Raw genomic sequence first — 16,061 nt, 5'->3', positions numbered from 1 at the left:
AGATGAGGAAGGGAGGGACTTCTAGCCCAGACTCCTTGCCTTTTGCATTTAGGCATCAGCTATTGCAGGAGTCCACATCTCCCATCCCATCCCACCCACACATGGCTTCCCTCTGCTGAGGGACCCTGCCTTGGTGGCTTCATTTGATGCTCTAGCAAATGATGCAGAAGACTAGTTCCTAGGCCAGTTGTTGATTACTGAGCCATGGAGCAGTTGGGCTTGCCAAAGTCTGCTAAGTGTTAGCAGATGCACAAGAGAGGTGCAAGTAGATTCCTTTTAATGGTAAAAGTTATAATATTTCTCAGAGTAGGCTTGGGAGGTTATGACCCAAGGGAAGGCAAAGGTTTTTGATTGGTGTCCCCATGACTTGCCCTTGAAATTACGTGTGTAGACTCAAGGGGGTGAGCTGAGGTATGTGAAGTCCCATTTATCCAATGCTCAAACCAATCATATTTTGATTCCCACTGCTTTCTGATCTTAAGCCCAGGAAACTGTTATTAGAGTTTTCGTAGGAGCAGGTTCTATTAGTGTCTTTGTTCATAACCCTGGCTGAACATGGACATTTTGGAGACTTAGTCAAATAAGAATTATTTTTCCAGAAGAAAAACTATTACAACTTAGATTTTAATTTGAATTACAAAGCCATTTGGGGGAGAATATTTATTATGTCCCCCTTTTAATAGTTTACTTATAAATGGGAAGTTGCTTTTAATGGGATTCAAGTCAATTTAGGTAAAAAAAAATAGAGAAATGATGAAAGAAAGGTGATGCGGTGGCATTGTTGAAAGCCGCATTTCGCAAAATGAAATGATTTGGAACATGGTATTAAATGAACGGACATGGTAGTAAATGAAATCAAATCACATAGTGAGTGAAAAGGTTATTCCCTTTTTAATCCTCCTTCAGTCCTTATGATGAAGAAGTTTGGTGCTGTCAGGTCTGTAACTAGTTCTTGACATTAGGGTTTCTACCATTTACGAAAGAGAAAATAGCTCTCAGGCATAGAGCATTTGACTGCATTGAGCTAGAAGTAATAACTTTATTCATTCTAAAAATTTTAACCTTACTTTCTCTATGTGATAAATACTAGCTTTCTATTAGTGTTAGTAACTTAAAGTTTTTTTTTTTAAAAACAAATCTAGTGAAGTAAAAACATGAGGCAAAAAATTGCATGAAGTAAATAATAGCATAGTTGGCATGCGGCCTAAGGAAATATTGTAAAAGAGGTATGCGAAAGAACAAAATTTGAGGAATTAATATTTAAACAGATTTTATACTAACCTAAAGAAAAGCAGGAACCTTGTTTCTATCACTTTCTACTTTCTTGCTCCAAGCTAGACCTGAATTTAATGCCACACTTCATTGCACTGTCTACCCGTCTGGAAAACCTTCCCCATTTTCATCTAGCTAAATCCTACTTACCTTTCAAAACCCTACCTCTTCTCGCATGAAATATCCCTCAATTGACCTATTTAGGAATGACCACTCTAACTTGAAATTAATTCTGAATATTTGTTGTGTGTGCATATTAAACGTGGACACTTCTAATATACTACTTTTTAATATTTAAACTACCTTTACATACAGATATCCAACATGTAAACTTACCAAGATAGAACAATATGTCTCATTGCTCTTTGGATTTTCCTCATATCCCTCAGAGCCTATTACTATGTATGGAAAGTAGTAGGTGCCCAATAAGTATTTGTCATGTGACTGTCCAACTCACTGTTAGACAAGCCTCTTCTTTGCTCTATGCATATAGTAAAGACCATTTGTTCATTTCACACGTCATTGCACTCCTACACTATGTCAGCATTCTGAGGCCCCTCCCACCCCGCCTCTTTTTCCAGGAACTCATGGTCTAGTGGGAAGTGAGGCATATAGATGGGACAACTTCTAGTACAGCAAGGTAGGGGCTGAAGGTCCAGGGTCAGGGAGTAGCTCCCTCTGACCAAAGGAGTCAGGGAAGGCTTCAGGAAAGAGGAGATATTTGAAATTGGCCTTGAAGCATGTATAGGAGCTTGCCAGGTGAAGGTGGTGGGAAGGCTGGCTAGGAGGTAATAGAGGAAGGAGGGGCATTCCAGGCAGAAAGAAGTCAAAGCACAAAGGCCTAGTGTCATGGTAGGGTCAGGGATATTTTCACTTAATAAACATCGTGAACATTTAAGAGATAATTATACTTATATGTAACTGAGAGAAGACAGCTGGATAAATCCTTCTATTGCTCTATAATGATACAGATAAATTAGTATTTGTGATCCAGATTTTTGAAACTGGCAAAGAAGAGAGCTAAGCTTATTTTTTTAAAGTGTCTTCTCTTTAGGTAACTTTTATTGAATAGGGAAATCGTTTAACGGCACATTTTTTGATCACCTATTTTTTTTTCACTTTGAGTGCTGGATCAAATGCAGTTCATTTTACTGTGGCCAAGTCAGTTTCATTTCCTTATTTATGCATATGCTGTGCTTTTAGTTCTGCTTCTCAGGTAGAGGAAATTCTCTATGTAATCCTGTTTATCTGTATATGTACATATATATGTACATATTTTTAAACTCATCATATTTTATTGAGAAGTTGATAATAAATTATATAACATCATGGTCTTAACCAACCAACCCAACTTAAAGATCAAATGCATAATTAACGGCCATGGTTAAAATCAGTATTGACAGGACAGAAAACAATCCTGTGATGAAATCATTGGTAGGGGTCCTCCCTTCCCCTGAGTAACTGATTTTGCAAATGACACATCACAATAGCTAATGGGTACCAGGGATCTGGGAAGAGCAGAATCATGAAAAAGCTGCTGTTAATGCTTTCTTGATCAGGCTGCATTTGGAAACCACATCACTGTAAGAGGTGAAGGGCTGAGAACACGAATCTCTATTAGAAAACAATACAACCCACGTGGAGATCTGCACCCGAGGAGCTACTGTGGATATTCGTGAATGCATTTGCAATTTTTTGTCTCAACAAACAACGTAAAATTTGGAAATGGGTACAAGGCCAGTGGTGGGACAATTTGCTTGTGGTTATTTTAATCCTTCACTCAGATCTGTGTTGCCAAGTCGGAGAGCGGAGATCTCTTTTTCAGCACCTGGCTGGTCTGTTTGATTAGAACCTAAAGAGACTGGTACTTTATTTCCATGAGGAATATTCTGGAACAACTCTGCAGTCAGGGCTGCATGATTACTGAATGGGGGTGTGGGATGCGAGAACGAGCAAAGTCTTACTGCAGCAGGCAGAAGTGTTTCTGCAGCCATGACCAGTGATGGGCGATGGTGACAACTGAAGAGTGAGTATCCGTGTCCTTATCCAGAGCTTGGTAAATTAAGGCAAGGGGCTCACACCCGGGCTCTAATCCTACAGTCGATCTGGGATAGCTTTGTCATCCTTTAGTCACCCTGTCAATGTTCCTCTCTGGAGAAACCCCACAGATGTACTGTCATCTGTGCATATTTGGCTAACATCATGTTGCCTGGCGGAAGGAAAGGCAGACTCTGGGAAGAGAGACAGCTTGCTTTTAAAGACATTTCATGACATTTGCAATGAAAGACCCATGTTGAAGAAGCGAGATTTGCAAGAAATCTGGAGTATACTGAAACTTGAGAGGCTATTGGACTCAATCTTCTCTGTAGGTCCATGCTTCCCCCTCCACCATGCGTCCCGTCCTGGGCCGATGTGGTGTCTTGTTGCTGACTCATCATACCCCCAACTGCAGAGAAGTCACGGCATTGTGTAGCAATGCTTTAGAGGTAATGGGGGTGAACTGTGTCACTTTAATGTCGAAAGACCGAAAGAACCCTTGAAGGCAATTAAACTGTGGTTTTCAAGGACCGTGATGAAATGAGTACCTGCGATGGTGATTATAGTAGAGGGAATCGGATGTTCTCTAGCATGAACTTTCCTGAAGACAGGTTGGCCTGGCAAAAGGACAGGCAGAAAGTCAGCAGACTGGATTGCACTGGTTTGCCAGAAGAGCTTTGTGGAATTAGTAAGCTGAATGTCACGCCCAGATGCACCCAGTGCAAGCAATGTTAGTTTGGGGACTGAGTGGTCAGCGGTCACTGTTATGTAGGTTGAAGAAGTGAGCAAGTAAATAAACGGGGCAGGTGTTCTAGGGGTCCAATCAGATTGTGTGAATAAAGCACACACCCCACAGTAGGGTTGCAGCCAGATTCCTGCAGGTGTCTGAGATGGAGTATCCATGCCCGTCAAGTTCCTGCTTCCAGAGGCATCACGGAACAATGAAAAGCACTCGGTGTGATGACAGGTAGCCTCGTGGTGCCAACAACATGGCCTTAAGTAGGCCATTTCTCCAGTTACCCCATGTGTGAAATGGAGATAATAGCGCCTGCTCTGTCCATATCACAGGTCTGTGTGAGGGTCAAGCAACATAACATCAGGGAACATGCTTATTTGTTTCCTTGGCAGTCTGAATGGGAGAAGGTTGTACACACTGGCAGGTTTTACAAGGGTTCACCATTGTCACAGTGACTGGCTGGATTACCTAGTTTAGGGTTTTCATGAAACTCCTGGTTCAACTACCTGCTTTTCGCTTCTACCAAGAGATCCCGGAACTGACCTGGAATCATGAGACTGGGACTGCAAATTCTGCCATATGCTTTCCATCTAAACTTGGGCAAAAGGTGTTTCTTTTCTCTGGGATTCAGTTTTCTCAATTGTACAATGAAGGCAAACTTGAAGGGGATTTGTTTCTCTAACCTATATACTGGAGTGACTAAAGTGTGTTTAACTGTCGGAATTTTCATAGCTTGGCTTCCTTAAAAAGCCATGTGCGTTATTAAGACTCACGTGATGAGCGTAATATGATTGGAAGAGTAACTTTTATTTATTTGTTTATTTATTATTATTATTTTTTTTTGCGGTACGCGGGCCTCTCACTGCTGTGGCCTCTCCCGCTGCGGAACACAGGCTCCGGACGCGCAGGCTCAGCGGCCATGGCTCACGGGCCCAGCTGCTCCGTGGCATGTGGGATCTTCCCAGACCGGGGCACGAACCCGGGTCCCCTGCCTCGGTAGGCGGACTCTCAACCACTGCGCCACCAGGGAAGCCCCGGGAAGAGTAACTTTTAAAAAGGTATACTGACTGTTACATACTTTTAATTAACTAGGGAAATTTTTGCTGCCTGTTTGGGGACAGAAACATGCCTCTATTTTTCCAAATTGAGCCAGAATACTTAATTTTGTTAAAAATATCCAAATTAATGTACTCTAGTTTCCCCCTTCTGGGGTCCTCCTCATTTTTCATTTGACTGGAATTCATACTGATGGCATTTCAGAGACATAGCGAGGCTTTGGATCGAAAAGGGATTGAGATGCAGGTAGGAATATACAAGTTGGGAGAAAGGAACTAGAAGTGCTGGGTTAAAGTAGTCATCACGTGGCCTTGGACTTAAAGTTAGAGGGCCGGGCTCTGAGCCCTGGATGGATGACTGGAGTAGACTGATCACCTTTGAACCTTCATTTCTTCTCCTATAAATGAGAACAAAAGATCTTATTCCATAAGGTTGAGGATTAAATGATATAATGAATAAGAAATACTTTCCAAATTCGAATGAGCTATAATGTACAGGGGGTTGTCATGTTATGTGCCTGGAGGGTCAAGGGGGAATTACATCACAGGTCCCAACAAGGGCCTTTCAATGAGGCAAAGTCTGAGAGCAACAGGTGAAGATTTGCAAATTCCAAAAGCACCTCCAGCATTTAATGTCCATCACTAATGACACCTCTGAAATAGAGGTACTGGGTTGTGGACCAAATGACTTTTTCAATTTCCATATATCCTGCTTCAACTTCAGATTTTCACACTTAGCTGCACAAGACTGCATAAAAGCTGCAGGCAAAGTCCAAGAGTTAGATTAATTTTCCTTTACTGCCCCTGCGTCTCAAAGCGTTGACTTCAAAGCCTCAAACTGACTTCAAAGAAAAGCTCTCCAGGCCTTACAGCTGGTTTTCACTAAATTTTAGAACTTTCCCCAGAGGCATCTATAGAGAGTGGATCCCAGGCATTCTGGCCTGGTTCCGGAGAAGAAGGATCATGTAAAGTGAGAGGAACAGGCCAATGTGGAAATTCCCAGAGGGTTCTGCAACTTTCTCTCATTTTAACTGCATCAATTTCAGGTTTTGGGAAGAGGAGGTAAAACAGGAAAATTGCTATTGAAGATTAAGGTTCAAGCTATAAGAAGGAGCTTAATGAAGTGCATGAAGTAATAGAAAACCTTTCAAAGAAGTGATTCTGTCCTCTTGGATGCGTGATGTGTCCGAGACAGAAAATGTTGGACGTTACTGGTGGGGTATTCTAGAACTTGATATGAACAATTTCTGAGAAAAGAAAATTAGGGTCCCATTACCTAGTTACTAAAAAGGAAGATGTTTCAATGGAAGGAAGGCCCTAAAAGCAAACTCCTGACATATTCAATGATGAAACAGGAAGCTATCCAAACACATAAATGCGTTTTAACAAGGCATTCTACCACTAAAGGTTTTTAGTTAAGGTCTCATTATCAGGCTGTATAGGGCTGAGGGAGCTGTAGATACTATACTATTCCTCAAATGGGTGACTTTTTTTTTTTAAAATTACTTCAAGGAAGCCATGAAGACTGGCTTGCCGAATTTCTACCTTCCTCAAAGCTCACAAGGATCATTAACTTACTGGGTGATAGAATCAGAATATTTCCAAAAAGATTTCAATAAGTTAAAATGATGGGATGAAAAAAGGAAGATTAAAGTTTTAAAAGTAAATGTAAATTCCTTCACTCGGATTCAAAAATAGCATATTTGGCAGCGCAGAATTTGGAAGACTTGACCTAGGAGAGTGTCAGGTGAATCAGGTTTAAGAAATCCTCTATGAGCACTTGTTCTATTTAATATTTTTATCCTTTTCAATTTCTATGTCTCCGAGAGTCTATGAATCATTTTGTCATTAAATGCCGTGTCTGGAGAGAAGAAGTGGAGGGCAATAGCCCATGTGAAATTGGACGCGTTCAGAAAGTTCCGCTTTGGACGGAATCATGTTGAAACTTCTTGATCATGAGTTTACACTGATGGTGGTTTAAGTTAACGCCACCCCACACCATAACATTTTCAAACTTAGAATGTTTGAAAATATTTCCTTTCTAAATATTTTGTTTAGCTATCTGGTTTCAGAAAAAAATAATTAGAATATAGATATCTGCATAATTATATTGGAAAATGCCACGGCCATTAGGATGGCCTTTAAGGACATCTTCAACCTGCAGCTTCAGACAAATCAGGCCTACCATTTGATATGTATCTCCCTCTCTAAATCTACATAGATGATTCTGAAAGGGTGAGAAAATATTTAGGGTCAAAAGAGAGGATGCTGTAAGGAAATATCTTTCTTCTCTATGTAAGGAAATAGCTTTAGAGTCGTGCTGGCTAAAAAATGCAATCAACAGCGGCTGGGTACCATTATGAAATTAAGGGTTTTAAACTTTTTGACTGACATTTTGAGTTTTTACAGAGCACTTTGTAATCCACTGCAAGTGGCAGACATAGTACTCATTACCATGTTAAGAATGCTAAAACTTCGCAGATTGGTGTGGTGGGATGAGGGGAAGGCATGCTTTATCTTCTCCCAGTAGGGCATTATCTATGATTAGGACCCTGAGCTTGGGCCATGGAGTGGGCTTGTTTGTCAACTCCTCTGTTTCCTTGAGACGAGCAACCGTTTTATTTATTCTGGTACTCTCTGGAGCATCTAGCAAGGTACACTCACATCATCAGTGCTATGAGAACATCTGTAAATTGATCAGTGTCAAAATATGACCAATTACAGGTTCTCCACACAAATCTGCTTATAAGTAAACACAGCATACACCTTGTTAATGTGTAAAATGTTAAATGTGTAAAATCAGCAAAAGCACACCATGTGTCACAGCTAAACGTTAATGCAGGGCACGTAAGATGTGGTTTTTGTTTGATAATTAAGGGTATTTGGGGGAAAATGAAGAACATTAAAAAATTGTCTTACCATACAGGTATTTTCCTTCATTAAAAGGAAATAAAAATGAGAAATAATTTTTAAAAATGTAAACAACACACGGTACAAAATAAAATTTGGTTCATTAGACTTAAAAAATTCATACCTGTTATTGTGAAGCCACCTAAAAAAGAAAAAAAGAAAGAAATGTTACAATTCATTTCATTTACACTCTAAATAACAAATACCAGTGACATCAGACCGCCTGACAGCCTGTCCAAAGTACAAAAACTTGCCAAATTGTATATACAATTAAGAAAAATATGAAAACATCCATTCATGACTTAATCGCTAATCAATCTTTTAAGACTATGAGCTTTAGTGTACAAATTTAATTCTTGTGCATACCTAAGAAAGCACTGATTTTGTAAAAGGTCATACTGAACCCAAAGCAGAATGTAAACTACCCAACCTTCACAAAATTATGAGGCCCATGGCTCTAAACAACAATCTTGCTAATAAATCAGCAGAAATAAAAAATAAGTCAGAAAGCTACTGTAGCACCTGACAGAAATGGAAAATAACCTAGAAAAATGGAAAGGAAATGCAAGAAATGAAATGCTTACCAAGCTCATTCAATAACAGGGCTGTGAAGGAAACAGACAAAGACAAACACAGAATAAGAGACCAGATGAATAATGAAAGTAAGAGGAATATCAGCAGAAAGAAATCCAGGCAGATCTGATTACAGTGGTAGGGAGCTGCTACTAAAAAATTGGTGCACGCCAAGTTAATGTGGCATTGGGAGTATTTCCAGATGATCCCAGAACTGATTTCTGCAAACGTGTGTGACTGATTCTATATATATAAACAATTCACTTTATATATTATTTCTTGACATTTAAGAAAACATTTCTACCGTATGTTTACACACAGTCTATACATCTAGTTTGCCAAATATAGTAGAAATATTTTATGAAGTTAATCCTAAACCTTATTTGAGTGAGCCTTCCTCTTGAAATAAGTGCCTGGCAGTTAGCGAATTCAACATATGGAAGTCTTAAAGCATCCAGGATCTCAGGGATTGTACCTTTCAATGGAAACAGAAAACATCTTAGGAAATTCCATTTTGGCCGCCCCGCCCATAAGGAGACTTTGGCCCAAGATGAAGTTCTCTGCTGGAGGTTCTATTTGCATGGTATTTTGGTCAGCAGGGAATGCTTATGTTTTTTAAATCCTCAAAATCTGCGTCCCAGGAATCAGTGCTTATTTGTGTGTCCTTATCTATGACCTGCACGGTATAATCCGACAACCAGATAGCTTCTTGTGGACACATAATTCCACAGAAACTGACAAGACAGGGAGGGAAGGCCTGGGGCAGCGGAGGTGGGGTGTGGGGCCCCACATACATAATTTGTCTTTCAGGTTTTGTGCTTTAAACCCAGACTATAGCTGTAGCACTTTATTCTGGTGAAAGCTACCTGACTAAATGTATCAAATAAATTACTTCTAGAGTTGTAGATGGGAAAGTTACAATTACCTTTTCAGGACCAGTTTTCTCTCTACTGGTAGTGGCATTAGAGGATACTTTATAAAACAAGTTAGTAATTTTATTTATGGTGACACAGATCCACTTGTTGGGTGTCAAAAGCAAATAGTGCTATCAAGGAATTTTAATTTGCTTTTATATGAAGGCATATTTTACCAAAATGACAATTGAAAGAGCTGTATTCAAGATGCTCTTCCTTGAGATGAAAGGCAGTCCTTTGGAGGACTGCATTCAGAAGTAAGTGCTTTTTCCTGTATGTTAATGAGGCATTTTTGATCCCATCTTTGTAAGAAATCGGCACAGTTTTCTAGTGTCTTTTTCTTCCGCCTGCTGTCTGTGGAGCATATTAAATAGGCTGCATTAAAATGGGTCCCCAGTGCTCCTTTCTCCATCATTCCAAAGGCTCCTGTTACCTTTTTGAACATGATTAAGTCAGGACAACTTCGTTTTTGTTTGTTTTCTGATGGACTCTGAGGCCAGTGAGTTCTTACAAAAGTGGGATTAGTTAAATTCCCCCAAATGTTGGGTCTGTATAGGAATTAGTCCTTTGTATTTGATTTTTTTTCTTTACATGTAAAAGTTTACATTTCTTGCAAAGTGGTCACCTAATCATCTATCCTGCCTTCATCAATGGTTTAAATGCAATTAATAAGAGCTATTAATAGGTAATATGCTCATTTTATATATATATAATTAAGTGTATACCATTGCTTTTAAAATGACCACTAGGGCTTCCCTGGTGGCGCAGGGGTTGGGAGTCCGCCTGCCGGTGCAGGGGACACGGGTTCGTGCCCCGGTCTGGGAGGATCCCACATGCCGCGGAGCAGCTGGGCCCGTGAGCCATAGCCGCTGAGCCTGTGCCTCCAGAGCCTGTGCTCCGCAAGGGGAGAGGCCACAGCAGTGAGAGGCCCGCGTACCGCAAAAAACAAAAACAAACAAACAAAATAAAATGACCACTATTAGAGGGTAATTATGGGATGCCCTCGGAATAATTCAGAATAAAAAAACTATTTTTAAAGCTGATATAAAATTCCTGTCCTTCCTTCTCAACTGTAGGCCATATAAAATAGATATAAAATCAAAGACAGCAAAAAATATGGCTTCTTTCTTCAAATAGTTTCTAAAAATATAAATACAAATCAACACAAAAATCTAATTATAAGGATACTGCTGTTTATTTTTTATTTTTAGAAAAAAATTCTATATGTTAGAAATGTGTCAATTCTACAAGAATCAAAAGATTTTGAAGCATAAGACAGGAACGGCTTTAAGTAAGGGCTAAGTTCTTACTGAACTACCATATCCTTCCTACTAAAGAAAATTGATATGACCATGGTTTCATACATATGGTCTCTTTTAAATATCATATCTGATGATATGAAAAATATTTTGCCAAAATGAACACTAGGATATTAATGCCACTACTCTTTAAGGATCTTTGTTCTAAGTTTTTTTTTTTTTTTTTGAAAACTGGCTTCTCTAAATTAGACTAATTATTGAATTCTTCTGAAATTTCCTATTAGTTGCCATTAGACCCATCTACCATGACTAATAGGCATTAAGTAGTCTCCATCACTAACATTTTAGGGGATATTTAATAGCTAGAATCAAATTTTAGAATGAATCCCGAATAGTGAAAAACTAAACCCAGAAATCATTCTTTTATGTCATCCCTTCTGAATTACAGAAATCTCTTCCAGTATTTCTGGAATCTGGTATCAATCAAGGTGAGCTGGCATTTTCTGAAGAAAAGGGACATTGTTTGGTGCATTTGTGAATATGGGCAGGAAAATGAAATGGCTAAAGCTTCAAAGGAGAGGAAGTATAGTACTTGGAAGCCGAGGAAGAGGAGAGAGTTAAATGTGAGAGTAGGAGACACAGAGAGAAGAGTACAATTTCTCGCTGGTATGTCTTTGTATACTCTCACACCTTTCATTCCTCTTCTTATCCATTTTGGTTCCTCAAGCACAAGGGAGAAACTGCACTCTTTCTCATATTCCTCACGGTCAAATATTCTAATGGTAATGATCTTCCTGTGGGAACACAAGACAAAGGCAAAACAAATGGTTGGAGTCACACGCTCATGCTAGGTGTTCACCAAGCAGCATGTTACTGTGATGTTATGGAAGGAGAACTGGCCACACATGGACCTCCAGGAGTATGTAAAAGGGCATCCAGGTACTCTCAGCTGGCCCCGTTAAGTTTCCTCTAATCCATCATTTTTACAAATTCTTCCTGCTTCAATGAGCAGTCAGGAGGTATCCCAAATTAGGAAGAGAAATCAGAAAGTCGGCTTCATGTGGGTGCAGGAAGCATCAGCACCAACTTTCCCAGGCTCGACTGCACTGACAATGAGTAGCTCAGACTGCCATGTGCAGAGTGGCCCAAACTGGCTGCTGGAGCTCCAGGCTGGGCTCCCTGTGGCCCCAGAGGAGATCTATGCCCCGTTACATAGGTGGAGGGATGTGTGCATTGTAAGTCACGTTCTGGAGAGTGCAGGCATCCAGGGGTGGCACAGGCCAGCAGAAGCTGTTGGGCTCAGCCCTGGAGCAGTTCCCCCACCTTTCTTCTCACTCATCTCCACCAAGCGGGGCTCGCCAATCTCAAGGAGGAAGGTCTTGTTTTTCTCATACTCCTCATCATCAATTACCTTGACTGATATTGTTTTGCTGAAACAGAGAAGAATAGAAATTGACGAACAAGGGGAATAGGAAATAGGAGAGAAGGAACATAGAGAAGAGGAAAGCAAGGTTAACGAGTGGCACTTCCAGACAAATGGCAACTGAGAAACTTCTGGACCGTGAGACTGTCCTTCCAGAATGGGTGTGGGATGGGTCTGAGAGAGTGGAAAGGTCACCCAATGCACAGCTGCCCTGCCCAGGACCGCAGATTTGTTTCAGCCAAAATACAGCATTCATACTACTACTAGGTTTATCATCATCATGGGAAGCAGAAAAACATAGATCACAATAATAAGAAAAGAAAAATAGATTTATTTAGTAAATGCCTTAACCACAGGATTGTCTGAGCTGTGCTCTGGAATTCAACCCTTTGAAACAAATCAGTAAACCACATCAAAATATGAACAGAGGTTATATCTGAGTAACAGGCATAAGGGTCATTTTTGGGGGCCTTCATTCTGCTTTACTGTATTTCCAAACATAACATTTTTACCATAACATTTTATTAAAATAAGAAATGCATAAGAGCATCACAAAATAAAATAAAAGTCTTTTATCTTACCCCACCCAATGTCCTAGACTCAAACTCTTTTTCAGGTGAGTCAGATTTTCCACCTAGATCACAAGGGGAAGTTGTTCATGTTTTGTTTGTCTTTCTAAAGATGGAAGCCTCCTGAGGTGGGGGTGGGGAGTCATGATGTTCTAGTTATTTTCTTCCCTCCCAAAGCTGACCTTCAACTTTGACAAAATACACTCTACCCTACTTTCAAACTCCACCGATACACCAAGGCATTTCATTAAGAATTCTTCCTGTAATCCATCCTTTAGAGCTTCTTGCCTTATCCTGTGGTTGTGATTGACAGGTAGGTAGGAAAAATGCAAATATTATGCAAATCTCAACTCCCCACAAGACCTGATGACTCTGAAAAGAAATTTAATGTTACCTTCTAATTAATGAGGGCTTAATCACTTCATGTATTACAACTTATTCAGAGCCCCCAAACACTTGTTTGTCCTTGAAAATATTCTTTTTGTTCAGTACCATTGGCCAAGAACATTTCTGACTAAAGGTTTTTTGTTTTTTTTTTTTTTGCGGTACGTGGGCCTCTCACTGTTGTGGCCTCTCCCGTTGCGAGCACAGGCTCCGGACGCGCAGGCTCAGCGGCCATGGCTCACGGGTCCAGCCGCTCCGCAGCATGTGGGATCCTCCCCAACCAGGGCACGAACCTGCGTCCCCTGCATCGGCAGGTGGACTCTCAACCACTGCGCCACCAGGGAAGCCCTGACTAAAGGTTTTAAAACAATGACTTCATAAAGACACACAGTTTTAATGTCATGGACATTATTTAGTTTTGGTGGAATTTTCTAGCTCTTCTGGAAGGAAATTAGTCTATAACCTCTTTTTTTTCAATATTGATCAAAGCCCTCAAGTTTCATTTAGACCTATGCAAGCCAAAGAGCACCAGTCTTCTTTTCTTGTATGAAGGAGAATAAAGGTAGAAGTTGCTTTTAATTCTCTGAATTTCCCAGCCCCTAATGCTAAGTGAGATCAAATGATTGCTTCTGATTTTGGGGAGCCTCATAACCTCCTCGCTGCTCCTCAGCTAAAGAACATCCCCCATAGCGCTCACATCCCCATTTCTCACTACTAAGGAGTTGGAGCGCATGACGGTGCCTTTCTATCTCAGCTCTGTCCTCAAAGGCCAGATGAGCAGCTGTCAATGACTAAAGCAATAATCATTTTTTAAGAGCAATTAGATACTTACAAAACTACCAACAGTACGACAAAAGTCCAACCACATGTGTATAGTGAACAGTTCCTGTCTAACTTCTAGAACTATTTTTCTGGAATTCACCCATTTACTTTATATATACATATATATATAAGTACCCTGGTGTAGTCAGGGCAGGCTGTATATATACGTACAGCCTGCCCTGACTACACCAGGATATCTGATCATTCCTCAATATCCAAGGAACACAAAATGTTAGAGAAAGCGCAAGAAGATGTAAGAAATGATATGTGTGTTTTTAATTTCAGAACTGAACTTGATGTTATAAGTGAGACCAAATTTACTCTTCAGAAACCTGCCAAACGTCTACCCTCTTTGTCATGCAACTTATGTGTTTTAGGTATTAATTTCCATCTTACTGCCTTGTAATCATAAATTATACTTGTACCTCTCTGCTAAAGTCACCAGCATAATATGACCACGAGTGGGAAAATATTGGTGGGCATTAGAAGGGCCCTGCTATCGTCTTCTGGCCCCAGTGGCCCCAAATTCATAATCAAGGCACTTCATGGTAGGGTACATGTTGCAATGCTCTTGCATATATTACTTGAAAACATTTGACTTATCTTTTTCCATCTTGTACTTCCAATCTATCTCACATCTCATATTTTATTAGATTGTAGAAATAGATGGTTGTAGTAGTCTTGCTAATAGGACAAGCATTTGTTTAGGAAAGGCTCCCAGGTTTATTTTCTACACTCTGAGTAGCTGATGAACGTGAGAAATATAGGGTCCCACCCAATTTGTTTGTATAATAAAATAAGCACATAAAATTTATCAGTAGACTATCGCTATTCACTGGGATCATAATCCTTCGAAAACGTTTCAGTACTGGATAACTATGACACTGGAAATTCAACTTACGAAGGGAAAGAAAACAGTACCTCCGTAGGTACTTGGCAAAGATGCCTAAAATGAATGGGATTTGCATAATGGCATATTATTTCAAAATCATTAGTAATACAATCAGTAGTGCCCTTGACAGGAGGAGCCATTAAATTATATATTGAGTTTGCTTCTCTTGCACAGTAAAGCTATTAATAGGAAACTTGATTATTAAAGGACAATTCAGTCAATTTAAAGAGGCAAGATAAAGTCAATCATTATGAATTAGCCCTCTGAATCAAGAGGCAAAAATCAGAAGGGACTGGTAATGTTCACTTTTTGCTTCAGAACAGAACTATTCCTACCCTCAACAAAGGTGGAGAGGGTGAAATTAACCTATATAAATTTTAAAGGATCATATCCTTGCGATGTCTTTTGCTCACTTTCCAGAGCCTAACTAATACAGGAAAGGGACTGTCATTGCTTCTGCCATCACTGGGGATGTTACAGGAGATGGCGTTTATCTGGTGAAGAACCCAGTTCCACTAGCTTGATAATCAGCAGAAGTATACCTCTCTGTTCGTCACAGTTCTGCAGTGGAAATTATATCTCAAGGACTGAAGGGATCTTAAAGGTCCTCCAGTTTGCCCCCCATTGCCACACCGATTCCCACATTCACAGGGCTTTTGCACTGCCCCAAAGACTCCCTCTCTCTGAGAACACAGATTCATGTTGTGTTGTACTTTGCTTCCATTTACCAATGGGAAGCAGTCAGATAGCTGTTGTTCTTCCTTTTTTTTTAACTGAAGTATAGTTAATTTACAATGTTGTGTTAGTTTCAAGTGTACAGCAAAGTGATTCAGTTATACATATATATATTCCTTTTCAGATCCTTATATATATGTGTGTGTGTATATATACATATATATATAAACATGTTCTTTTTCAGATTCTTTTCCATTATAGGTTATTACATGATATTGAGTATAGTTCCCTGTGCAATACAGTAGCGTTGTTATTTCTTTAAATTAACAGGTTAACCAAAACAAGATTGGAATAGTCAGGCAGACCCAGCCCTTCATCTAACAACAACCCCTGCACTATTATTACACTGATAAGGAACAGATAGGAAACTGTGTCATGCAATTTTCAGCTACCGTAATTATGATGAAGAAGGTAAGGAGAATTTCTCACTTGATCTTTTTTACATCACTTTAAAGTTGAAGAGTATACTACAACAATTAT

The 16,061-nt window shown here is 39.8% G+C and overlaps 1 protein-coding gene across 11 annotated transcripts in view; it reads right to left on the bottom strand.

Moving 5' to 3' along the window:
* The window catches only part of SLC8A1 (solute carrier family 8 member A1), a 345,969-nt gene that overhangs the window by 72,286 nt on the left and 257,622 nt on the right, over positions 1-16,061 (bottom strand). For 7 of the 11 annotated variants that reach the window (XM_049695818.1, XM_033419209.2, XM_033419206.2 and 4 more), the window contains 3 exons: positions 11,447-11,550; positions 8,595-8,615; positions 8,135-8,152 (listed from right to left, as the gene is read on the bottom strand). In XM_049695818.1, the coding sequence (XP_049551775.1) occupies positions 8,135-8,152; positions 8,595-8,615; positions 11,447-11,550 (143 nt within the window). Of the gene's footprint in view, positions 1-3,857; positions 3,927-8,019; positions 8,035-8,134; positions 8,153-8,594; positions 8,616-11,446; positions 11,551-12,079; positions 12,187-16,061 lie in introns of all 11 variants that reach the window. The other 4 variants (XM_033419205.2, XM_049695819.1, XM_049695820.1 and 1 more) reach the window with 3 other exon arrangements.

The sequence above is a fragment of the Orcinus orca genome, chromosome 13 (genome assembly GCF_937001465.1).
Source record: "Orcinus orca chromosome 13, mOrcOrc1.1, whole genome shotgun sequence".
Taxonomy (NCBI): domain Eukaryota; kingdom Metazoa; phylum Chordata; class Mammalia; order Artiodactyla; family Delphinidae; genus Orcinus; species Orcinus orca.
Note: the sequence above shows the minus strand (reverse complement) of the source record. Positions and strands in the feature narration are given on the sequence as shown.